Source organism: Balearica regulorum, chromosome 5 (genome assembly GCF_011004875.1).
Source record: "Balearica regulorum gibbericeps isolate bBalReg1 chromosome 5, bBalReg1.pri, whole genome shotgun sequence".
Classification (NCBI taxonomy): domain Eukaryota; kingdom Metazoa; phylum Chordata; class Aves; order Gruiformes; family Gruidae; genus Balearica; species Balearica regulorum.
Genome location: NC_046188.1, coordinates 50,465,127 through 50,491,678, shown reverse-complemented (window position 1 = coordinate 50,491,678; position 26,552 = coordinate 50,465,127). Strand labels below are relative to the sequence as shown.

The following is a 26,552-nucleotide window of genomic DNA, read 5'->3' as shown; positions in this document are numbered from 1 at the left end:
GTTTGGGTTCTCTGACTTCTCTGCAAGCCTTCCAGGGTGCTGCTATATGCTGAGGACTGCCACTGTGTGCTGCTGCAAGGATGGACAGGTTCTGCTGCAGGTATTGCATGTGTGTGAGCCTGTACATGTTAAATTATAAAACTAGATGACCTAGAACTATTACAGCTGTGAAAGATCACCAACATAGGCTATCATGATCTCTTACCTCTCTTCCAAACTGTTGTGGTTTAACCCAGCAGGCAGCTAAACCAGCCACACAGCTGTTCGCTCACTGCCCCCCTCCCAGTGAAATGGGGGAGAGAATTGAAAATGAAAAAAAAACACTCATGGGTTGAGATAAAGACAATTTAATAGGACAAAACAAACAAAAAAATGAAGATAATAATAGAATACACAAAACAAGTGATGAACAACACAATTTCTCACCACCCAAAGTTAATGCTCCACAAAACCCTGAGCTGCCTCACCTCCCAGCCCACCCCCCAATTATGTACGGAACATGATGTTGTATGGTATGGAATATCCCTTTGGCCAGTTTGGGTCAGCTGTGCTGGCTGTGCCCCCTCCCAGCTTCTTGGGCCCCCCCACCTTCTCATTGGCAGGGCAGTATGAGAAGCCGAAAAGTTCTTGACTGCTTGGCAACAACTAAAACCATCAGTGTGTTGTCAACATTATTCTCATCCTAAATCCAAACCAACACTATACCAGCTGCTAGAAAGAAAATTAACTCTATCCTTGCTGAAACTAGGTCACAAATGTGACCTGATTTAATGGCATTGGTTGTGACCAAATAACCTGTAGTACTTTGCAGAAGAGAGTTCTTTTGGCTGAACAAAGCAGCATAGCAGTCATTCAGAGAAATGTAACAGTCTCTTCTCATTTACCCCTTTCCTTCCTGGGAATGGTGTGTCTTTCCAATTCCTTCTGTGTTTTATTATTCACCCTTACCTGCATGTATTTAATATATGTATTTTCAAAACCAGAACTGCAGAATCTGGCCCAAATGTTAGCAGGGTGGCTCTGTGGCTGGACTGAAGCAACCTGCAGATTTAACACTGCTCTGGAGGACTGAAGTGCTAGTGTTCTGTGCCAGGACAAGCCCTGCTTCATAGGCTTTTGTTGGAAGAACATGATAAATATGTTTTATGGGATTTTATGATGGTTTAGGAAGGAGATTAATTTATGAGGGTAGTCAAAGATCAATAAGCCTACTATGATTACAATTTAAAGTCACCAAACCTTTGTCATTTTTTTTTTTTGTCTTGACTATTCCTTGACCCATTCTAAAAGTTCTTTCCTGCAGAGAAGTGTCCCGCATGCTTTCCTTGCAAAATAGAGCAGCAGCGGCTCCTGCCTTTCCGCAACCCCACAAATCTCCTGCTGAAATAGGAGGTGAGATGCAGCAGTTTCCTGCACAAATTAATCACAGACATTTCAGCTGCTGAAGTAATTGTCTGTGGGAAGGGACAGCATGTAATTTGAGAGAGGATTTTGCCTCCCCTACTGTGTATAGTAGAAACCTGCTTGGCACATAAGCCCAGTGCTGGCAACTCAGGAAGGCTGGCTGGGGAGTATGGCTGCACCTGCACTCTGTAACCTCCATGTGTTCACATCATCCCTACACAGGTCTGTCACTCATCATTTCTTTCATCTCAGTCATGGTACTGAGAATGCTGCTGTACTAAATCTTTATTCTATTTACAGTCCCTGATCGTTCTATTTCAATAATGTTATGGGTCTGGTTCAGTAAAAAAGAATTGCTCTACAGATGTCTCTATAAATATCATGAAAAGGTTTTGGTCCTCTTCCTCTTACTACTTATTCTACATATTTGATCTCAGGAAAGTTACCAGGAATCTTCCAGAGAGCACAGCTGGGTGCTGGAGATGATATGTGCAGAAAGATGTAAAAACCATACAGTGGTCCTGCCTCTATGTGTGCCTGTTACACACAGGAAATCATAGACCAAATACTGACCATTACATCCTATGTAGATTTTGCTGAGATTGGCTTTGATTGCTAACTGGTGGCCAGAAGTTATCTCTAAGTCATTCCCTAAGGCCACCCACCTGGTGGCTCAAAGGCACTGGAGTAGGCAGATTGCTTGTAGCTGCAGCAATGCTCAAGCCAGAGGTCAAGTGATCATCTCCTGCCAACGCAGAATGGGCTGTCCTGATCCCATCTTATAGGTAGATTCGTATTAGGTAAGAAGTTAGATAAGCTCCATGTGCTGTGGAACTAAAGTGTCATATATATTTATACACCCCCTTCTACTGGAAGAGTGCAAGTATCAGGGTTTGACAATAGTTTGTGAAAATCTATTGGGAGGGCGGGTAGAAGGAAGTATTTCCAAACTGTCCCTCTGGGGACTTCTCTAACAGACTTATCAACTCACTGCAGTAAATTGGCCAAGAACACTGGTGGGATGTGAACTTTGAGATGCTTGTTGATAGGGCTAGTATTGCCTTACTTAAGAAAAATACAGCTACGGGTACAAGCTTTAGCGAGTCCCATGAAGGCCGGTGTTTGCTACTTGTGGCCTCCAGCTACTCTGATGAGACTGACCTTCCTGGGATATCTGAGTGATTTGGTGATAGTCTGGAGTAGGGAGGATGTGGCAGGGGAGTGATTGGTCCATGGCGCATGATCTAGCATGCTGCCTATGTAGCAATGCTGCTGGGCTGAGGAGAACCAGGTGGGAGTTAAAAGGCAGGAAAGCTTGTTCTTTGGCTGTCATGATGACAGAAGACTTGCCTTTCTAAGCCTCAAGAATTCCAGTGTTATGGAAATTAGTGCCTGAAAATAGCTTGCAGGAGAGCAAGCCTTGAAGTAGTCTTAATACATCCTGGCTATTGAAGTAGTGTTCTCAATAAAGATCTTGTGGGAGAAGAGGCTGCTTTTTGACATTGCTTTGCTTGGCTTTGCTTTCAGGCTCTCCCTCACTTGTTTGTATAACATTGCAACAAATTTTGATAACTTAAATTGCTGGTCTGGAGCTCAAACAACTGATGAAAAATGGTCAGGAAAGAAAGTACAGTGCTACTGCTTTTCACTGGCTGATGACCACTCCTTCTCCCCATCACTGAGGCTGTTGGTAGCTCGGATTGCCCTTGTTCTTATAACAAAGATTGCTGGATAGGAGGAGAATTGAGCAGCAAAAAGACAGACGAGACCTCAGCTTTGCAGGAGTGTGCTTTAAGGCTTGGTCTAGACTAAGGGGTGAGCACTGCCTGCATGGGAAGCCTTATCTGCAAAAAGCTGCACAAATTTTGCCAAATATATAGCACTGCGTTCCCCTTACCATTTCCAGACTGCAGTCTGTGGCTGGTGGAGTTGAATTCTGCCCATGGGAGGCTTCTGCTGAGCTCCATCACCTACCTCGCCATTGGCAGTGCCTGAGAAGAGCCTTACACCTATGCTGATGTCAGTTGCTGCTGGGGGTGAGGAAGAGGAGCAGCATGGTAGTGGTGGGTGCCAGTTGTCACCTATGAGAAGAGAAGAGGTACAAAGCACTCTGTTGGGTACCCTAAAACCTATCTGAAGCCTCTGTATGGCAACTGGGGGCTGCATGGGACTCAAGCTAGTTCATTCAGAGATCACTCTAGTACTTAAAAGTCACTGCATTACAAGAGGATACATTCATGTGTACTGCTGCTGCCTGAACTCATCCTGTATGTCTTGGCTATGTCAATGGCTTGCGTATGATTATTTTTTTCCTTTTTTGAGTCACAAAAATTACAGATGATAACTCACTGGTGTTCATGCAGTGGTTCAGATCAATGCATGTTGTCCCCAGGTTTCTCAGAGTACAATCTACAAAAATAATTTAATTGATTTTGTGCCAGCATAGGCCCAGTTCAAGACTTGGCTTTCACAGCCTAACTGAAGGGGTAAAATGCTCATCAGTCTTCTGTTCACAGTAGGCACCTATCACTCTTTTTTGTACTTGTCATGGTTTAACCTGGCAGACAGCTAAAACAACCACACAGCCGTTCACTTGCTCCTCCGCACACACAGTGGGATGGGGGAAAGGATGGAAAAGAAAAAGGCAAAACTTGTGGGTTGAGATAAAGACAGTTTAATAGGACAGAAAAGGAAGATAATAATAATAGAATATACAAAACAAGTGATGCACAGCACAATTACTCACCACCCAGAGCCAATGCTCAGCTAGTTCCTGAGCCATGCCACCTCCCAGCCAACTCCTCCAGTTACATAGTGAGCATGACATCATGTGTTATGGAATATCTCATTGGCCAGTTTGGGTCAGCTGTGCCCCCTCTCAGCTTCTTGGGTGCCCCCTGCCTTCTCATTGGCAGGGCAGCATGAGAAGCTGAAAAGTGCTTGACTGCTTATCAACAACTAAAATATTAGTGTGTAATCAACATTATTCTCATTCTAAATCCAAAACACAGCACTATACCAGCTGCTAGTAAGAAAGTTAACTCTATCCCATCTGAAACCAGGACAGTACAGAAACCTAAACTGAACACCCAGACTTCTTCAGTTTGCAGAACTGGACCTGAAATATCCCAAGCCCAGGCTTTCCCTCTGAATTTTGCCATAGTAGGTTTGGGGCAAAACTGCCAAAAAATAGGATGCAAAGTAAAACACAAGTGAGAGAGGAGAGGTGTTCACGTGCCTGTTTTTAAACAGGGGTCCACCTGATGAGAAGGTCTAGTACAGTTCAGGAGGATTATTGTTGCACTACAGTGATTTTCCTGTCTCTACTTCAAACCACACTCTGTGGTCTTTTTCAGAGAAGGAGGAATGTGCTACTCTGCTCCACAGAAGCTACTTATAGCAGTGTTCATGGTGCTGGAGGGCTGTCAGCTTTGCTAAGTGGTGGGGCAGGAGGGAAAGCAGGGACTCAAGATAAGAATAGTATGTGAAATCTTAAATTTGATGGGCCTGTCAGGGAGGAAATTACAGCTTGGAGGAGGAAAAGTGGTTGTGTTTTGAATTTTCTGTAGTAAATATAAAGTCTGGGGGTTTTGGCAGTGAGGAGGCAGTTCCACCAGGAATGTGTAAGGCTTTGTTTGGGACATGCCTGCCACAGCTGTTTTTCATTATAAGACAGCAAGAGGAGAACTTGGTGACAAGGAATCCTTGTATATTATGGTGGTGTAAAAGATGCAGGAAGGCAGGCAGGGATGAGTGTGGAGGGAGAGGGGATAGAGCCTGGATGACACTAGAAATCACTTAAACAGCCCAGGTGGTACTTGAATGAATTTGGCATAGGGTTGTCCTTTCCTCCCCATCTCCACTGAAACAACAAATTGCTGACCTCATCTGGCAGTAACTGCAGTGCAGTTCTCAGCTGTGCCAGGGGCCGGACGCTTGCCTCTTTATGGTTTATGTTTAAGAATATGTTGCTTGCTTTTTAAATTCTGCTCTCAAGCCGGCCTGAACTTGTACTGTGGAAGAAGTGCTAGAATTATGGCTGCTCTGCTGAGTTTCTGCAAAGATTTCTGCCAGAGGGAGTGGAGGGTAGAAGGGAAGGTGAGGGACATGCAGAAGAGCTCTGCAGGTCCAATCTAGAACAGTGCTGGCATGCACGCATGCACCATCACCTGCTGTTTACAGGAGGCAGAAAGGTAAAATAACGTGTCCAGGGCCACACAACAGGCTGCTGTCAAAGCACAAGCAGTGCACCCATGTCTCAGCCCTTCCTGTTGGACTCTGCTCTCCTCTGGCTATGCTGTCCTAGCCATCCCCTGGTCCTCCATGTGGAGCATCAGCTGCTTCTTCTGCAGGATGTGTCCATGTAAACTGAATGCAATTTGGCATGAAAATAGGAGAAAGATACACCTTCATCCTTTTCTTCCCAACCAGGCTACTGAGAAGGTTTGACACTGTACTGGTAATGCCACCAGTGAAGTTTTTTGCAAGGGGAGTATCTGGGGCACCAGAAAGGACAGTACTGCAGTCAAAGGATCTTCTGGTCTCACCTTCGAGGCTAACTCTCAGTGCATCTTCCTAGTGTTGGAAGAAAGTTGTCCAGCAGGACTGACACTGAGACACTCCATAACAGCATGCTGTGCTGTACAGTGTCCCCTGGATGGGGTCCTCATTTGCCAGCTCCTGTGCAGCTGCTTCACTGAAATTCAGTCTGTGACCTGTTTGTGAGCCATTCTCACCTCAGCAGGCTCGGGCTGGCTTATGCTGTTGTAAGGACCTTCTCCAAGTGAAAAGGGGACATTTCCAGATAGTGCAGCGGGGCCAACTATTCTAGTACTATGAATACCCAGCAGCTGGACTTGTGTTTCTCAAGCATGGCCCCCAGGACTAGTCTGTCCATACTTAGCACACTGAGACGTTTAAAAAAAAATCCAGCCCTTTATTTTGATGCTTAACTGACTGCCAGTCTAATTTAAATACCTGGTCTCAAGAAGTGAATGGTGAAGCACTTCTGAAAGTTGCTCTTTCAACAAGTCACTCTTGGATCCATGTTGCCAAGGGAGAGGGTGGAGATAAGGCATTGCTGAATTTCAAGAGAATAGCTTGAGAGCCTGACTGTTGTTTCTCTAGATCTCTCTTCATTTTGGTTCCCCAAATAGGTTGCAATACTTGAGAACAACAGCAGGTCTGACTCCTGCTTCCCAGTCAGCTGAAAATGCCACAGAATGTGGCTGCTCTGTTTTTCCTCTCCAGTCCTCTGGAGACAAGACCTTCATATTCCAAATACAGCCATTCAGAGAGGAGGCACAGGCAGATTTCTCCACACTCACCTCTCTGAGCCAAGTGACTTGCATGGACTCCCTTTGACCAAGCAGCAGTACACTGAATTCTTTCCACAGCTTCTTACTAAATTAATTGCCATAGATTTAGCTATCACTTCCCTTCTTTTAATGTCAAAGTATTCACAGACTAAGATGTACCTTTTAGTTCAAAACCAAGGAGTCCTGATATTTTATACTAAATAGACTCGTGGCCTGCAGTTTTTAGAGGCTTGGAAATAAACATTTGTTTTTTCTCAAAACCAAGCTGTTTAATAACCTGTTACAGCCTATGCCTACTAATGCTCTCAGACATGGAGCTATTGCCCCTTTACAGATTTTTTTTAATTTTTTTTTTACTGGCATGCCTTCTTGAGGTTGATTTTTTCAGTCTTGGCAGATAAAGTGCAAGCTCTTTGTTTGCAAGTAGCCACTTTAAACTTTCCACTTTGGCTTGTTATTGCCCAGTTGCTAAGAATCCTTCATTCCTGTTGTGTTTTCCCTTTATTTTCCATTTGGTTTTGGGTAGTTCCTGAGTAATGGTGTCTTCTCACAATAATAACAGATGTCAGCATGGCTTCTCTCGTGTCATAGACTGTGTAGAGCAACACAGTATTGCCCACTGTGCCCATTGATGTGAGCTAGCAGTGCATCCTAAAAGTCCTTCAGCACATAAAAGAAGGTAAAGATAGACTATGATTTTAATGTGAGGAAGCTTTTGCCTGCCTCACTGATGAACTGATGGAACTAGTGTGTAGCTGTTATGTAGTGTGCATTTCGGAGGAAAGCAAGATTAATTCCCCCAGCAGATTAATTAATTTAATAGGTGGGAAAACGAAAGCACATGGAAAAGTTATTCAGCAGATCAGCTGCTGAACTGAGAATACAACCAGAATACAAGTCTCCAGACTCTCAGACCATGCCCTACTCATTAGGTGATGCTGACTCTATTTTCATTCCCTGCTTATCCAGACCTGCTGGTGTCAGCTCTGCCATTACACGAACATTATGTGGCTAGCAGGACCTCCCTGACATTTCCCAGAACAGCCCTCCTGCAAGGCACAATGGGAGGTCTCACTGGTTTAGGCATTGGCCCAAACTTGCCTCCTGTCCAAGCTGGGTACAAATCCACAATTAGACATGTGTGATTCCAGGCAGCATTGGACGCTGTCCTGCTGAGGCCAGTTGGATAGGGTTTGAAGAGTAGCTGTGGAGGGAAGGAGAGAAGACATAGCGTACATATAATGAACAGCTTTGGGAGATGGGAAGCCCGAAATCACAGGGGAAGAGTGTGTGCCATGCCTAGATGGACACCCTCTCACCTCATGAACACATAGAGCAACACTAGCCCTTTGGAGCATGACAGAGCCGTTCCTAACCTTGTGGCTTCTCCCTCCCCTGTGTGGAGAGAGTTTATGCACAAGGATGATTAAAAATGCCAAAAAGCTATGCCTTGTCTAGGTTATTGCCTTCATGGCAGCCATTGTTGACATCTGCTGATTTTTTCCAAGGCTTACATAGCAAATGGGGAGAAAAATCCAAAACTATAGAAAGTATTGGAATGTATTTGCAAAGTTATAGCAGTGATGATGGATCAGGACAAAATGGTAATATAAGTAGAAATGCTTTTAAATGGGAAAAAAGGCTTAAGAACTCCTCAGATGGGGGACAATGATGAATCATTCAAGAGGTTGCATGAAAAAGCATGGGATTACTTGCAGGGGGCAGAAGATCCATCACAGAAAAAGAAGAAGTGCTGGGGAGATCTATGGGGCATGGAGAACCCTAGGTCAGGCACTGCAAATCTTGCTCTCTCACAGCGTCCTGGATGCATCAGGTGAGAGGAGTCTTGAGAGCTGGAGGGGGAAAAAGCAGCAGGAGGTCACTTCTGGCAAGACCTAGGTCACTCGGGAGAGGAGAAGGGAGGCTCTTTGGTCATCGGTTGAATGCCTGTGTGTGGCTATTCTGGGGTGCTTACAAGAAAGATGTGTTGGACTTCCAGATCATTCACAGAAATGGAGGAAAGAAATTATGGGAAGGTAAGTTTGAGGAATCTTATTTTTTCTCACCCCCTCTCCTTCCTCCCTTGAATCTCTACTGTCCTCTAAATGAAAGAGTTTCTGAAATCACTGAAAACTCCTTTTTTTATAACAGGACTTTTAAAGAGATTGCATTATTTGTTGATATTGGGTTTGTTTTTTAGTGATGTCTGATATTACAAAAGTCAGGTTCAACAGACAGTTCAACAACCTTATCTACTTATTTTATTTTAAATTTTTTTTCTTGATGAATATTTTAGTATTTTCAGCCTGGGCAAGAGAGAGAGAAGCTGGTCAATTTGTACTTCTGTTCATTAGCACTGGTTTACTTCTCTATACTACTGGACATCCTAGAAAACTAATGTAATTCTTTTGTAAAGAAGTGTTAAGATTAAGGTAAACAAGGGAGAAAAGGGTACCTCAAGAGGCCAGCTGCCCCATGCCCCAGTCTCAGGACAGAACTGACTGTGTACAATAAATCTGAGAGGTGTTTGTCTTATCTGACAAGCTAGAACCTCTGGCAGGGTTGATTCTTCAATCTCCTTTAGTATCTATTTCTGTTGTGTTTTTCCTTATATCTAACCTGGAGCCCCCTCTTGCTGTGATTTGATCCCTGAACTTCTTGTGCTGTTTACCAAGGGCATGGAAGGTAGGTTATTTCTTTTCACTTTACAGAAGCTAGTACTGTTCTCACCTTTCCTCCTTTAGACTGCCAATCCTGATGAATATTGCAGATACTGATGAAGTTTTATGATGAATATCACAGTTACTCTAATATTTTCATCCAGACCATATTTTTCATAGTTTGTTTTTGCCAGGGTCATGTGAAACAGTGTTAAAGCCATCAGCACAGTCAGCATATGTGGTTCTTTGTCCTTGCCTTGTGTCGTGGTTTAGCCGCAGCCAACAACTAAGTACCACATGGCTGCTCGCTTACTTCTGCCCCCCTGGTGGGACAGAGAGGAGAATTGGAAGAAAAAGGTAAAACTCATAGGTTGGGATAAGGATAGTTTAATAGGACAGCAAAGGAAGAGGAAAATAACAACAGCAATACTAATAAAAGAATATACAAAACGAGTGATACATAATGCAGTTTGCTCACCGCCCAGAACCTGATGCCCAGCCTGTCCCTGAGCGGCGGTGACTCCTCCCTGGCCAGCTTCCCCCCCCCATACTGAGCATGACCTCATATGGTATGCAATGCCCCTTTAGCTAGTTTGGGTCAGCTGTCCTGGCTGTGTCTCCTCCCAGCTTCTTGTGAAAATTAACTCTATGTTAGTCAAAGACCAGGACACCTTGTCTCTCTACAAGGTCTTTGTCATAAAAAGAACTTTAAACATGCTTCAGTGGATCTGTTTGTACCAGATGTGGGTTGGATGTTACCTACCTCTCGATTACCCTGTCGGTGCTCCCAAATGGTTTGTTAGTTTTGTTTTTTTCTTGGAATTGAAGTTAAATGAAGCAAGTAATAATTCTGACTCCTCCTTTTCCCCTTTTGAAAGATGGACACTGTCTTTACAGCTCTTCTGGAAAAATGCTAGTCCTGCACAAGCTATCAGATACCGTTGCTGATGGCTCTGAGGGTTCTTCTAAATTTCCCTGGATTAATTTAATCCAACTAAAAACTATGTATATCTTACCTATTCTGTGCTTTCCAGCCTGATGTTATCCCTGATATTGCTGATGTTAATTCTGTTGATTGTCTGATCCACAATGATTTTCTAATAGACACCAAAGCAAAAAATTCATTAAACGCTGCCTGCTTGGTGATATCTAATAAGAGGTTTCAGTATCTCTTAATAGATCTGTTCCTTACTTGTTTTTCTTTTACTAATATTATACCAATGCAAGATTTAATTTTTTTCCTCTGTGCTACTTGTATTTTACTTTCTGCCATGGCCTCTCTGATTTTTATCTCTATACATATGTATATTGTTGCTTGCAATTTTTATATATTTTCCCACAATCTCCAGGCTGAACAACCCCAACTCTCTTAGCCTGTCCTCATAGGAGAGGTGTTCCAGCCCTCTGATCATTTTTGTGCCCTCCTCTGGACAATCTCCATCAGGTCCATGTCTTTCTTGTACTGAGGACTCCAAAGCTGAACACAGTGCTCCAGGTGGGGTATCATGAGAGCGGAGGGGCAGAATCACCTCCCTCAACCTGCTGGCCACACTTCTTTTTATACAGCCCAGGATGCAGTTGGCCTTTTGGGCTGCGAGCGCGCATTGTCAGCTCATGTCCAGCTTTTCATCCACCAAGTCCTCCTCCGCAGGGCTGCTCTCAATCTCTTCATCCCCCAGCCTGTATTGATACTGGGGGTTGCCCTGACCCAGGTGCAGGACCTTCCACTTGGCCTCGTTGAACCTCATGAGGTTCATGTGGGCCCACTTCTTGAGCTTGTCCAGGTCCTCTGAATGACATCCTGTCCCTCAAGTGTGTCAACCGCACCACTCAGCTTGGTGTCGTCTGCAAATATGATGAGGGTGTGCTCGATCCCACTGTCTGTTTCACTGTTGAAGATACTAGACAGTGCTGGTCCCGATACAGACCCCTGAGCAGCACCACTTGTCACCGATCTCCATGCAAACGGAGACATTGACCACTACCCTCTGGATGTGACCATCCAGCCAATTCCTCATCTGCCGAACAGTCCATCCCTCAAATCTGTATCTCTCAAATTTAGAAAGAAGGGTATTGTGAAATACTTTTCTTATAGAGAAATGAAAAAGTTGAGCCCAACGAGAACATATGTTCTGCCTCCTCCTCCTTTCCCCAGACTGCAAGGTCATCGTCTAGCCTAAGCTGCATCTGCGTAACCAACAAAGCAGGCCTGTTTGTAAAACAAGGCACTCCCCTTTCTCCATAGCTTGCAGGGACCTAGACGACACAGGAAAAAGGGTAACAGGAGAAGCCTTCTCCAAATGCAGTGTTAATCAGACAGAGCTGCCCTTGAGATAGTGAAGATGCAAGAACGGATGCTGAATGCGTCCTGGAGAAGTGATGTGATTTAGGGTAGCATCTGTACATACTCCTACACTGCTCCAAGCATCTTGGCACTGCACAGGAGTTTGGGTACCAAGTAGAGCAAGAAAAGGTTCTTTTGAAGGAAGAATAAACACAATGTTTATTCATATAGCAGCCAAGTCCTGCCTCTTTTCACCCCAACCAACTGTGCTTGATAACGCACACGTAAAATAATAATAATAACCTGTTACAATCTGGGTGGCAGGCCACGGAGCATGCAGCCTTTGTAGTATGATTACTCTTTCAGGGACCACTTGGGTGTATGGAAGAAACGTTGCAAAACACCACGATCTGTTAGCACTAGTACGTGCCTGTCATATTAATACCTTAAATGAATTTGTAGGGTTTGCGCGGCAAGGTTTTGGTAGCGGGGGGGGGGGGGGGGGGGTGGGGGGGTACAGGGGTGGCTTCTGTGAGAAGCTGCTAGAAGCTTCCCCCATGTCCGACAGAGCCAATGCCAGCCGGCTCCGAGACGGATCAAGATGGTGGTAGCACCTCTGTGATGACATATTTAAGAAGGGGAAAAACTGCTGCACAATAGCAATTGCAGCCATAGAGAGGAGTGAGAATATATGAGAGGAACAACTCTGCAGACACCAAGGTCAGTGCAGAAGGAGGGGGAGGAGGTGCTCCAGGCGTTGGAGCAGATTCCCCTGCAGCCCATGGGGGATGATGGTAGAGCAGATATCTACCTGCAGGCTGTGGAGGACCCCACGCCGGAGCAGGTGGATGCCCGAAGGAGGCTGTGACCCCGTGGGAAAACCACACTGCAGCAGGCTCCTGGCAGGATCTGTGGCCCTGTGGGGGACCCACGCTGGAGCAGTCTGGTCCTGAAGGTCTGCACCCTGTGGAAGGGACCCACACTGGAGCAGTTCACGAAGAACTGCAGCCCGTGGGAAGGACTCACGTTGGAGAAGTTCATCGAGGACTGTCTCCCGTGAGAGGGACCCCAGGCTGGAGCAGGAGAAGAGTGTGAGGAGTCCTCCCCCTGAGGCGGAAGGAGCAGCAGAGACAATGTGTGATGAACTGACTACAACCCCCGTTCTCCGTCCCCCTGTGCTGCTGGGGGGGAGGAGGGAGAGAAATCAGGAGTGAAGTTGAGCCTGGAAAGCAGGGGTGTGAGAGGAGGGTTAAGATTTAGTTTTTATTTCTCATTACCTTACTCTGATTTAATTGGTAATAAATTAAACTATTTTTCCCCAAGTCAAGTCTGTTTTGCCCATGACGGTAATTGCTGAATAATCTCTCTGTCCTTATCTCAACCCACAAGCCTTTCGTTTTATTTTTTCTCTCCCCTGCTTGGTTGAGGAGGGCAGTGATACAGCAGCTTTGGTGGGCACCTGGTCTCCAGCCAGAGCCAACCCACCACAATGACAAAGCTCCACCATTAAAAGCATCACCAAGTCAAGTACTGTAGGGTTGGAAGATGTAGAAATAGTGTCAGAACAACCTGGTGGAAAGGTGCTTCCTTAACTAGATTACAAACAAGGTCACAGACTGAGGTAATTTCTTTTACACTTTCAGCATTAAAAAAGGTTTTTTTACCTTTAAAAGCTGCTCAAGATAAAGAATGTTGTAAGCAGGAGTGAAGACATTCTCAACTAGTTATCACCTGACTAATTATTGTGGGTGGTTAAGATGCCAGGCAAGACTTGCTGTGTCCTGGCAAGATGGGAATCTTTACTGTATGCAGTGGGAAAGGCCCCGTGATATGTCTCAGTGCCGTGACTATTTAGATATTAAAATGGTGGATGTCGAAACTGATCCTGAATGCAATCTGTTACGTGAACTCTACCTGCCATCTGCTTGCTGACGGCACTGGGAGTGGTTCTTGCTGGTATTATACTGTGTACTCCTGTCGGCTGCCAAAGAAAGTAGAAGGAAGTTAAAGAAGGGAAAAAAGGAAGGTGACCTGTGAGGGAAAGTTGCAGACAGGTATAACTGGAGAAAAAAAATGTGTCCTGATAAAGTTCTCTACATGGTTTATGTATTACTAGACATCAGTACACACACAAATTTATTGCATTTAACATTCTCTTGAACAGTATCCTGTCAGCACTTTGTAATGTATGAGAACATATAAATATGCCTATACTGAGTTTTCAAAGTAGCAAATCAGAAGGGTGAAACTGCTTGTACAGACAAATGAAGTTATTTCTGTGGTGGTGCAACACAGTGAAGTGTGCCTGAAGGTCCGGAATAGAGAACAACAACCTGTAGATGGCAGCATTGGTGAGCATCACTAGTGAAACTGCAGCTTCATGTATCCGAGCTAACACTATTTTACATGAAGTTTTTGTAGCACCTTTCATTGTGGAAACCACTTTTTTCATCATTAATTTACTTTTCATGATTTGTGCTTTTGAAATAATTAGTATTTTCTCTGTGATCCCTGTTGGACAAAGCACATTGGCCTAGCAGCAACAGCTCTTTGAACAAAATCAGAACTAATTCAGCAGCTCATGGGAACTCAGTGGTAAGAGACACACTGCAATGGGCACTATCTAGCTATAATAAGGATCGCTGCTATTCCTGGAAATCATAACTCACGAGAAGTTAGTATAGTGAAGGCAAAAAATGAAGTCCTGTTGGTCTGTCAACACTCTTTAAAGAGTGCACATTTTCTTTTGCAGGGAGTCCAAGATTAATTATAAAATGAAAAAAAAAAAAACTTTTGGTCATACAGAACTACAAAACCTGTTCTTACTTTAGAGTCAGTTTCAGTTTCAAACCCCTGTGTGCCAGCAGATGGCTGCTGAATTTGTGTTGCAAACACCATGGGGGAACTGATCAAATTGGATTGTATCAACAGTAATAAGCAAACACAATGCTATTTCTGTGACTTTTTCTACCCTCTAGTCATTAATTTTTACAAACTGCTTTTTGGGCTGGATTTTCTGCTCCTAGCATCTGTTCAGTTCTTCACACAGTTTGCACCTTACAAATCTTCTATTTTAATGCTGAAAGTGTAAAAGAAATTACCTCAGTCTGTGACCTTGTTTGTAATCTAGTTAAGGAAGCACCTTTCCACCAGGTTGTTCTGACACTATTTCTACATCTTCCAACCCTACAGTACTTGACTTGGTGATGCTTTTAATGGTGGAGCTTTGTCATTGTGGTGGGTTGGCTCTGGCTGGAGACCAGGTGCCCACCAAAGCTGCTGTATCACTGCCCTCCTCAACCAAGCAGGGGAGAGAAAAAATAAAACGAAAGGCTTGTGGGTTGAGATAAGGACAGAGAGATTATTCAGCAATTACCGTCATGGGCAAAACAGACTTGACTTGGGGAAAAATAGTTTAATTTATTACCAATTAAATCAGAGTAAGGTAATGAGAAATAAAAACTAAATCTTAACCCTCCTCTCACACCCCTGCTTTCCAGGCTCAACTTCACTCCTGATTTCTCTCCCTCCTCCCCCCCAGCAGCACAGGGGGACGGAGAACGGGGGTTGTAGTCAGTTCATCACACATTGTCTCTGCTGCTCCTTCCGCCTCAGGGGGAGGACTCCTCACACTCTTCTCCTGCTCCAGCCTGGGGTCCCTCTCACGGGAGACAGTCCTCGATGAACTTCTCCAACGTGAGTCCTTCCCACGGGCTGCAGTTCTTCGTGAACTGCTCCAGTGTGGGTCCCTTCCACAGGGTGCAGACCTTCAGGACCAGACTGCTCCAGCGTGGGTCCCCCACAGGGCCACAGATCCTGCCAGGAGCCTGCTGCAGTGTGGTTTTCCCACGGGGTCACAGCCTCCTTCGGGCATCCACCTGCTCCGGCGTGGGGTCCTCCACAGCCTGCAGGTAGATATCTGCTCTACCATCATCCCCCATGGGCTGCAGGGGAATCTGCTCCAACGCCTGGAGCACCTCCTCCCCCTCCTTCTGCACTGACCTTGGTGTCTGCAGAGTTGTTCCTCTCATATATTCTCACTCCTCTCTATGGCTGCAATTGCTATTGTGCAGCAGTTTTTCCCCTTCTTAAATATGTCATCACAGAGGTGCTACCACCATCTTGATCCGTCTCGGAGCCGGCTGGCATTGGCTCTGTCGGACATGGGGGAAGCTTCTAGCAGCTTCTCACAGAAGCCACCCCTGTACCCCCCACCCCCCCCCCCCCGCTACCAAAACCTTGCCGCGCAAACCCTACAAATTCATTTAAGGTATTAATATGACAGGCACGTACTAGTGCTAACAGATCGTGGTGTTTTGCAACGTTTCTTCCATACACCCAAGTGGTCCCTGAAAGAGTAATCATACTACAAAGGCTGCATGCTCCGTGGCCTGCCACCCAGATTGTAACAGGTTATTATTATTATTTTACGTGTGCGTTATCAAGCACAGTTGGTTGGGGTGAAAAGAGGCAGGACTTGGCTGCTATATGAATAAACATTGTGTTTATTCTTCCTTCAAAAGAACCTTTTCTTGCTCTACTTGGTACCCAAACTCCTGTGCAGTGCCAAGATGCTTGGAGCAGTGTAGGAGTATGTACAGATGCTACCCTAAATCACATCACTTCTCCAGGACGCATTCAGCATCCGTTCTTGCATCTTCACTATCTCAAGGGCAGCTCTGTCTGATTAACACTGCATTTGGAGAAGGCTTCTCCTGTTACCCTTTTTCCTGTGTCGTCTAGGTCCCTGCAAGCTATGGAGAAAGGGGAGTGCCTTGTTTTACAAACAGGCCTGCTTTGTTGGTTACGCAGATGCAGCTTAGGCTAGACGATGACCTTGCAGTCTGGGGAAAGGAGGAGGAGGCAGAACATATGTTCTCGTTGGGCTCAACTTTTTCATTTCTCTATAAGAAAAGTATTTCACAATACCCTTCTTTCTAAATTTGAGAGATACAGATTTGAGGGATGGACTGTTCGGCAGATGAGGAATTGGCTGGATGGTCACATCCAGAGGGTAGTGGTCAATGTCTCTGTTTGCATGGAGATCGGTGACAAGTGGTGCTGCTCAGGGGTCTGTATCGGGACCAGCACTGTCTAGTATCTTCAACAGTGAAACAGACAGTGGGATCGAGCACACCCTCATCATATTTGCAGACGACACCAAGCTGAGTGGTGCGGTTGACACACTTGAGGGACAGGATGTCATTCAGAGGACCTGGACAAGCTCAAGAAGTGGGCCCACATGAACCTCATGAGGTTCAACGAGGCCAAGTGGAAGGTCCTGCACCTGGGTCAGGGCAACCCCCAGTATCAATACAGGCTGGGGGATGAAGAGATTGAGAGCAGCCCTGCGGAGGAGGACTTGGTGGATGAAAAGCTGGACATGAGCTGACAATGCGCGCTCGCAGCCCAAAAGGCCAACTGCATCCTGGGCTGTATAAAAAGAAGTGTGGCCAGCAGGTTGAGGCAGGTGGAACAGGTTTGCCAGAGAGGTGGTAGATGCCCCATCCCTGGAAACATTCAACATCTGGCTGAATGGGGCCCTGTGCAACCTGATATAGCTGGAGATCTCCCTATTCATTGCAGAGAAGGTAGACTGGATGACCTTTAAAGGTCCCTTCCAACCCAAATGATTCCATAATTCACTTAGGGATTTTTTTAGTCTTGCTTCAATACTTATCTCTGTCCTGATTTCTTTAATTTTTGCTATTGCTTTAGATTGCCACAGAAATATTGGCATTGCTTGTAATAAAACATGGTCCTTTACAAGGAACATAGAGCAAAGGAGCTCTGCGGAGAAGACTCCTACTTTGAGAACTGTAGATGGTAATCCTCTCCCTCTTCTGCAGCTGAATTTCCATGCCCCTTCAGAATATTTCATCTCTTTGATATGGAACTTTGATGACTAATAAGTAGACATAAGGTGCAGCTCCAGTGCCAAGAATAGTTAATTTTACAAGCAGCTTTGCAAAGGTAGCTGTCATGGCGGTTTTAAAGAGATACTCTCGCTTGTATAGTGCAGGGAAGTGCTGTTCTGGTAGCTGTAGCAGGGAGTTTAGTTGTAACCAGAAGAGCATTCAGAGTCCAAGAATCACCACCAAAAAAACCCACTGAACTATTTTTATGTTTTGAGAACTTTCTATGGTGACATGTTTCTCAAGCAGTGTCAGCCCTTCTGTTCCTGAGGTTGCTAGCCAGCAGGAGGCTTTGGGAACAGGCTCTTTACCCTTGCCATCTCACTAACACAGAAAACCTTTAAATGTTGTTTCAAATGATAGCGGTGGGACATTTTTCATGCTCTTTTTTAGTATTCGTTTTCTTCTTGCAAACCTGTGTGAGCCATCTCTCTCCTTAAACTCACTTCTGCCAGGAAGTCTCTGTCCTGTAGCACTCTGATCCCTTGGCTTGCAATGTCTCCAGATTTCCCTGTATTTGGGTTACTGGCATGCACGTCCTAGTTGTCCCTGTTGGAGCAGAAGCTCTTGGCAGATGGGCCTTGGGTATTGCAGAAAATCTCAAGCACTGGCAAATAGTGAAAGATTGCCATTCTCTGTCTTTTTCCTTCTGTAGCCCCACCTAGATTACTTGCAGCACTTCCATCTCTTGAAATATACTATAACTATTTGACAAAACCAGGGTTTTTTTGTGAGCTCCCAGTCCTGTTTGTGACTGCTATAACCAACCTTGATGGGGTCGTGACACTGGAAATTGCAATTCCAGGTGTGGCACTGGAGCCCTGTCTATGCAGGAAAGTTCATATAATATAATATAATATAATATAATATAATATAATATAATATAATATAATATAATATAATATAATAATGTTCCCCAGTTATACCTATTATGCACCTGTGCTCTTTTGTATGGCTGCTTAGGCTCTGAAAGAGTAGCTTGCTTTCATATTTAACCTTAACCTTTGTCCCATCCCACTCAGTGGGCGAGGTTAACATTTTAATTCTCTGAATGGTAATCAGGAGTAGCAACAATTACTCTAGAGGTTCAAACAAATCACAAATTTATTTAAAACTTAGCAGAACTACAATAGATAGAGGCTTGGCAAAAGTTATAACAATACTTAAAACTCAGCGAAATTATGAAAGGTAATGGCTATAGTAAAACTTATGATGATATTACCCTAATGTGCCAAAAATGCAGTTAGAGACAAAGACAGTGGTGGAGAGGAAAAGAAAGGAAAAAAGAAAGAAAAGGAGGAAAAGAGAAAAGATATCACTACCCTTGGATCCAGCGATGTTCTCTGCTCATAGTGGTAGTCCTCAGGTGGTGGGCGCACGCCAAAAACTTATGTTTTCCCTTTTTATAACCCAATGTGCCCGCCCCATAGGCGGGGGTCTGTCATCACTGAGCAGGTGCAGTGTATGCTCAGGAATGTTCAGAAATGTTCTAGAAATGAGTCGGTGGGTTGGGGGATCCTGGGGGTCTCACTGTCCCCCCCTTTGGGGCTGACCAAGTGAGTGATGAGCTTTCACAGGCACATGCACATGCAGAAGACGGATGGTCTTTGTCTGCATGTTTCAGGAACAGGGGAGTTGGCTCACAAGACATTATCCTGCCTCCGCAGGTTCCATTCTTGGTCGACACTCCTCCCATCCTTGCCCATGTCAAGACAGGTGTGTGTGGTATTCACTTGTTATCAGGGCCTTACAACCTTTCCCTGAGCATCCTAAGCCTTTCAGCCCTTAACACTTTCCCAATAAGCATAAAGAGTCCTGTATGGAAAATTTAAATATGCCAAAGTTTGACTTGCTTTTCATTGTTACTTTTAGGAGTGTCTTAAAAGTAGCATACAAATAACAGGCTGAAAGATCACTGATTTTAATCTAAACTCAAAAAGGTGCTCCTCTTTGCATCTGCATGGCAGATTGTGCTGGTTTAACTGTTCAGTTCATGTTAGAGTTTATCTGGGGAAGGGGGAGAGAGAAGAGGAAGAAAACTGCCATGTAGACGAAGTTGGGTTGCTGAGATATTTTGGGGAATCACTACTTTGAACAAAGGTATTATTTGTCTTACTGTCACCTTATCTATGGATAAGGAGGTAGTGATGGTAACTTTCCCACTGTGTCAGGCAGCTTAATGAGTGGCACTGCAGTGATTTAGTTTTAAATATTAAGTATTATTTAGCACTTAAGAAGCCACCTTTTTGAAAGCAGTGCCTAAAAGCCCCATGAGTCTCAGGCCACTATTGGTCTAGCTTATGCCGAGAAGGATGTTCTGAACGGGCAAGGCAGATAAAGGAAGAGTGAAAATACCACCTGAATGGGACAAATATGAGCACCTGATGCTGGAGGTGAAACCAAGTGATGTCTATAGCATCTGTGATGGATGGATGATGGATGAATGGATGGATGGAGACTAAACTCAGGTTTTCTGAAGCTTGTCCTGGTGAGTCCCTGACCAAACCCAGCCCTTGCTAAGATTACTTCAGTTTTCTACTTAGGAGGTGTGATCTTAATTATGGCTGTTGTATGTATATGTTTTCCTTAGTGTGTCTATTGTTTTGGAGGAGATGAGGGAACCTGTGTCTGGTTATTGTCTCATATTTAGTATGAGACTACTTCCTAACTGGAAGCTGGGAGAGGAAGTGTGAAGAAGTGTATTTATTTGAGACACTGGGAAAGAAAAATGATTTTGTCCTACAGCCTTAGAAGTACAGTAGGAAAAAATTTTGATGCTGTGTTTGTTTCTCACTTTTCACTTCACCTTCCCTTTGTACAACACCAAAGAACATCCTCAGCCTATCTGGATCTAGTGACTTCATCTTGACTAAACAGTGCTGCCCCAGAGGAATAAAGATGCATGTCTTGATACTGATATTCATCATAAAATAAACCTGGGTGTCATTTATAAGACAGTAAATTCAGTTTAGGGGCTTCTGCAGTTGTCATTAAATATTAGCTCTACAGGAACTCAGATAGCTCTAGCAGCTGAGAGAGAAGGATGCTGTAAACTGGGGTAGGAGGGAGAAACCCAGGAGGAGGAAACATGCAGAAAACACTTGGAGCATTTCAGTCAAGCCAAGTGTCCCAGCTGTGATGGGATTGTTAGGTTATCCTGGAGGATGTCTCTAGGTACTCAGATACAGCTGGGCTCTTTGTTTTCCCTCCTATGTCTCTGCATGTCCCTCCTTTCTCCACCAGTGATGGCAATGGCAGAATGCAAGAACTGGCCTGCTTATAGCTTAGCAGAGGAGTGCTGGGCTCACAGTCTGGATTTCTCCCTTTCCTGCTTCCTACAGCCAGGCCCCAAACTTGCTGCATCTTCCTTCACACTATATACAGAAAGGATGAAAATTAGGAAAATTATTCCCTCTGTTCCTTTTATTGTAGGACAAACGAGGAAATGCTAGATTGTGACTTGCCCAGAATTATACAAGAAATCTTAGGTGAAATGGGGTATTGGCTTTGTTTTTGCAGTCCCACTTGGTCACTGTGAGCATACAACATTGTGGAAGGGGATCCCTCTTTCTGCCATTAAGAGGAAAGATAGGACCATGCTTTTGCTATCCTGATAAGTTTGGGGGTGGGGTGTTTAACAGGTTTTTTTTCTTTCTTACAGAAATGTATATATCAGACATTTCAGGAATGTCACAGCTTTTCCTCCCCTAGTTTTGCTGGAGGAATTCTTGCAGGGCTGGAAAACAGGTGGAAGGCAGCTTTCTCAGCACATGGTGAGACTTCTTTTCAGAGTTGCCCTACTTTAATTTCCTCCAAATTTCTCTGCAATGTATTAACTGAGTTTAAGATGGCATCTTCTGGGTTGGAGGAATACTGTGTTCCTGTCTGCTACTAGATTTGCCATCACTTTAGATCACGATTAATGTCTTTTTAGCAGAGGTGTTATGGTCAAAGCCCCAAAGATGCATTCTGATAAGACTCTCTTCCCTAGTTGCTTGCCTCCATGGCCTGGACTCTCTCCTCATTTTGTTTTAGCTTTGAGACTATCACCCAATCCGCTAATTGTGGTAGACCTAGTCAGGAAGGAAAGGTGGTACCAGGCAAGAATACGCCACTCTGAAAATGAACCTTTATACCAGATCCATGCTATGGCGAAGAACGAACTTCAGTGTGGTATGAAACACTGTGATTTATGCCTGTGAATAGTCATCCATCGCAGTGAGGTTGGCACGTGGCTCTGATTAGTCACCAGTGGATCCACCTGGTCTCAATATCTTTTCTTATGGTGGGTACCATAAATGTTCTGTTTTGAAATCTCTCAGTCTGAATCATGTTGTCAGCCAGTATCAAATTTCTCTCTTTTAGCTTCTTGTATAAAATACTGCTTCTTTCTCCGGTGTCTCACTATTGGTATAAAATATTGCCAATCCTAAATTGCCTGTGCAGTTTGACAGGGTCAGATATGGAGATAAACAAGCAACACTTGGATGGAGCAAGGACTGCAGCAGCCATATTACATCCTAATATGGGACCTTCGGCCCCAAGACACCAAGTGCAGGAGCAGTGGCCAGCTGAAAGAGAAGTTGCTGCTCCCCTACAGCAGCCTTATGGCAGACTCACCCACTCCATGTGGCTTGATGCTGGCTTTGGTGCTATAGGTAGGTCATCTCAGTAACTGGTCCCTAGTCTTGTTAGGACAAGAGGGAGGGTGGGGCAGGGAACCCAATTGCCCTGGTGGCAAGAGGGACTCAGATGGTGCCATTGATACCATTACAGGACAGCCTCACTCTCTGTGGAGGCACACATACTGGTTTTGCATATGGTTGCTGCTCTTCTCCCAAGCTGATGGGGGTTTGGGATATTGGTGTGCACGCACCACTGTTCCCCACTGCCTGCTCTAAATGCAACTGTTTCATGTGTTCTTTTCCTTTCTCTGACTTTAATTATCCCCAGTTACTGTGATACCAGGACTACTGGGTAATTTCCACCATGCAGGAGGTCAGACCCATCAAAAGTAAAGTCCGATCACTGTCTTCAACAAAGAAATCTTTCTTCCAGTTATTTGCCTGGTGTCAGGCAGTTGTTTTTTTTTTTTACAGATCTGAAACAAAACCCTTATTCAGTTGGTGTTCACACAAGTTTTGCCATTAATGATTTAAAGCAGCCCAGATTTGCACTCCGGTTTATTACAGACCTTCTATCAAGAAAGACCAACTTCTGGTTTTCCTGTCATCCAGAAAGTTGAGATTTTTCCAGGTTTTAAGTGCCATCTAAAATGACCCTTCTTTAAAATACATGTTCTTTATACATTAAAGCAGCAGCAAGATAGAGAAGAAACCTTTATTTCCCTTTGCAGGTCAACCTTAAGGTCAGCATTATAAGCCTTTTATAACTCCTTGAAATTTTAAACTGCTTTCTTAGCTAAGTTGAATACCACTGACTTTAAAAACAAAACAAAACAAACCACTACACCTTTTCCCCTTCTGAGGAAAGGAAGACTGAGGAGAAGTCTGCAATGTAGTAATCAATGGGATCTAAAACAATTCCTGAATATTTGATCCTGGTATTTGATATGGGCAGGGATCCATGGGGCACCAAGAAGAAATCTCAGCTGCTGCTGTAACACATACAGCAAAGCAGATAAATGAGTACGTGGCAACTGGGAAACCTGAAACTCACTCATTTCTGAAATGAAAAGAAACTATTAAACTTAATGTCCATTTGTTAAGTACTTGCTTGTGATTTACAGCTCCTGCTCTGGGACTTGCAAAAATAGTATAAGGGGATGCCAGGCAGACCCTTGTTGTTTCCATCTCTATGCAAGGCCATCTAGCAACTTTTTTTCCTGTTGTAGAATGGATGTCAGTACAAGGGAGAATGGAGACTCAAATGGCAATTCTTGACTTTTAGACTGTTTCTTTTTATCCCTGCTAAGGAGGTGGGGGCATGTGAAAGGTGCAGGATGTTTCAGTGTGAGCTGGGTGTTGCTCAGCTCTCTGCAGCTGTCCCCTGCACCACAAAGGCCTCACACCACAGGGCAGTTTCTGCCCCTTTCCTAGTGGTAATGTATTTATATGAGCAGGTGGCATGTTTATCAGGGGGGAAAGAGCAACAAAAGATTGTTGTTGAATGTGCCTTTCTTTGAAAAGTAATGTTTTGTAGAAAAGTGGCTTATAAAACATTGTTTTGGTGGGAGGAGGACGGCAAAAGTGAACCTCCATCTGGAAAGAAAACAACCACCCTTTTTCCTGGAGAGAGAGAAAGAGGCGTGCGTCCCCATGCTTAACTTCTAAAACCGCCAAAGAAAGGTTGCTTTTTGAACAGGCAGCGAACCATCTTCTCCGATCTTCCTGGCTGGTTTCAGAGTAATTGCTCTAGAAGGAACGAGAAAAAAATAAAGAAAAACCCCCTGAAATCCGACCTCCTCCCCCTCCCCGGCCAGGTGTACTCACGCGTGGGGTACGCTGCGACGGGACGGTGCGCCCTTGGCTCCTCCCCGGGCTGCGGGTGCGAGCGGAGGATCCCAGCCCCCTCCCTGGCGGCGGCGTGAGGAGGAGGAGGGTCGGCTCCAGCACCTCCTCCCTTCCCCGCCTCCCTCCCCGCTGAGCACAGCGCCCCGAGCATGGAGCCTGCCTGAGACACTCCGTGGGCTCCGGCAGCTGCTGCGGCGGCCCAACATGGAGGCGGCGGCCCCGCCGCTCCCGCTGCTGCTGCTGTTGCGGCTCCTGGCCGCCTCGGTGCTGCGGTGTGAGCCGGGCTCGGCCGGGGGTAAGCTCGCCGGGGCGTCGCGGGGCCCGGGTCGGCGGGGAGGCGAGCGCCGCTGTCCCTATTGTTGTCGGACTTGGGCAAACTTTCCCCCGCGCTCCGCTGGGAGGGCTGCGGGGGCCGCGGCCGCGGGGGAGGGGGAGCGGGACCCTGCGGAGTGGGGGGCGCGGGCCAGTCTCTGGCGGGGGGGAAGGACACGCACATGGACGGGATGGGGAGAGAAGAGGACGGCAGGCTGGATGCGTCGTCTCACTCTCCCCCCCCAACTATTCCTCGTCGCCCCTCTTTTCTGCAAAAGGGGGGGGGGGGGCAGGAAGAGGAGGCCTCTTCTCCCCCTTCCCTCGGGACATGTCCCTTGGGGGGGGGGGGAAGCTGTTTCGTCCTGGGGTGGCTCAGGTAAACGCGTACAGTTGTAAAACGAGAGACAAAAGTCGCTCTCCCCGCTCCGCTCCTCCCCCCCCCCCCGTCCTTCCGCGGTCCCGGGCAGGGATTTCTCTGAGGTTTGGAGAGGCGGGTGTCGGGTGTCGCTCATCAAACTCTTGGCAGGGTTGGGGAGGGGGTGGGAGGAAGGCAAGTGTCGTTTTCTCCCCCCAGCTCCGTTTTAAGGCTCTAGGCCCGGGGTGGGGGTGGGGGGGTGGCGCTGCGGCGGGAGGAACCGGCCGGCCCGGCTGGAGGCAGCGGCGGGCGAGAGGCAGTCGGGGTGCGGATGCCCGGCCCGGGTCCAACCCCGCGGGCGCTGCCGGAGCTGGAGCCCGGCTGCCCCGAGCCCGCGGAGAGCTGGGCCCCTCGTTAGCGCGCGCTCTCTGTCCCGGGCACGGAGCCTGCCCTTTGCTTTCCCTTTGCAATACCCTTTTTCAGGGAATGTGCTAACCCTTTAAAAGCACAAATAAACAGAGGCTATGCTCTGCCTGCAGCGTGTGTGGGGAGAGGGCCGGGGTCCGTTCCCCATCCTTTCTCCCTAGGCGCTGTTTCAGTCCTGAATTTGTATCACCGAAGATGGGGAGTTAGGGCTGCACGTGTAAGACTTACGGTTTGCTACTGCTGCATCTGGTCAGCCTGAATACATCACCCCGGTGCTTCAGCAAGCTGAAGCCTCGTTGTTGCAATTTCCTAGGTAGTTTAGACAACTTGTCAGTGTGACCAAGGCTGTCAGAACATCACCTCAGGGCCTCTTTTATTAGGTCACCCACCTTTTCAAACCGTCTGTAATTATTAGAACTGTCATTTTGAGGAAGAGAACTGACCGTTTCTCTGCTGGCAACATCGTTCTGTATTTTTAGTTGAAGCTCTATGTAGGTGTGTCTTATGTATTGCTTATTCTGTCAGGATTATATGAAAAAGATACCTTTCACATCTCAGGATGCACCTTCTCCATATACATTGCCTCAATCTTTTAAAAATGTTTCAGAAAACCTGAAGTGTGGCTTGTTCCTTTCTGAAGGCTTATATTTGTGTAAAGATGTTCACGTTTCTACTTGACTGAATGAAGCTATGTAGCTTTAGGGGGGGAAAAATCAACTTCCAGGAGTCTTAAATAAAGAGAGAACAGGCAGATAGTGTTCCTTGAGGGTTTCCTTACATTTACTTAACAGACTCTATTAGAAACGAATCTTTTACAAAAGGGGTAACTTTGCATTTGGAACTCTCAGGAAAATAAAAGTTCACAATAAAACTGAAAAATAAGTTGTAACTTGGAGTTTGGTTTTTATTTACCTAATTTCAGAGAGTGATTCTTTCGATATAGTGTATGTTCATTATCAATAGTCACCTTCCTTAACATGCACAGAAAAACCCTTCTACAAATGTACCTTTTTTTTAGTAATTAGCTGAAGAGTCTTGGTTATAAATCTTAATGACATTGCTTTTGTTCTGACTACTTAGTAGGAAGGTATGTGATTCTTTTGTTAAGCTGATCTGGACAGCTTTTAAGGATGCTCATCTGTTCTTTTCGAAGGAGCATGGATGTACTATGAGAGGCTCTCTATGGTTTTAGTTCCATTCCTGAGAACCCCCACTCTGTAAGCAGACGCCTGACTTTAAGGGACTTTAACCTCTTGTAAGATAAGCACATCAAAATACTTTTAAATATGTAAATACATTTCTGCAAGATTGAGGGTGTGCTGGAACTTCAGCAGTGTTAAAGCTTCTGTGAAGTTTGGCATATTATAATAGATCCTGAATACTTTGGCCGTGAAATAATTTTGCT

The 26,552-nt window shown here is 45.4% G+C and overlaps 1 protein-coding gene across 5 annotated transcripts in view; it reads left to right on the top strand.

Moving 5' to 3' along the window:
• LRP5 (LDL receptor related protein 5) overlaps positions 1-26,552 on the top strand; it is a 248,493-nt gene that overhangs the window by 53,372 nt on the left and 168,569 nt on the right. Inside the window, exon 1 of one of the 5 annotated variants that reach the window (XM_075754767.1) lies at positions 24,152-24,349. The exons of 3 other annotated variants lie outside the window; for them this stretch is intronic. In XM_075754767.1, coding sequence (XP_075610882.1) covers positions 24,259-24,349 — 91 coding nt within the window. In that variant the 5' untranslated portion in view covers positions 24,152-24,258. Of the gene's footprint in view, positions 1-24,151; positions 24,350-26,552 lie in introns of those variants that run through there. One more of the 5 variants, XM_075754768.1, reaches the window with a different exon arrangement.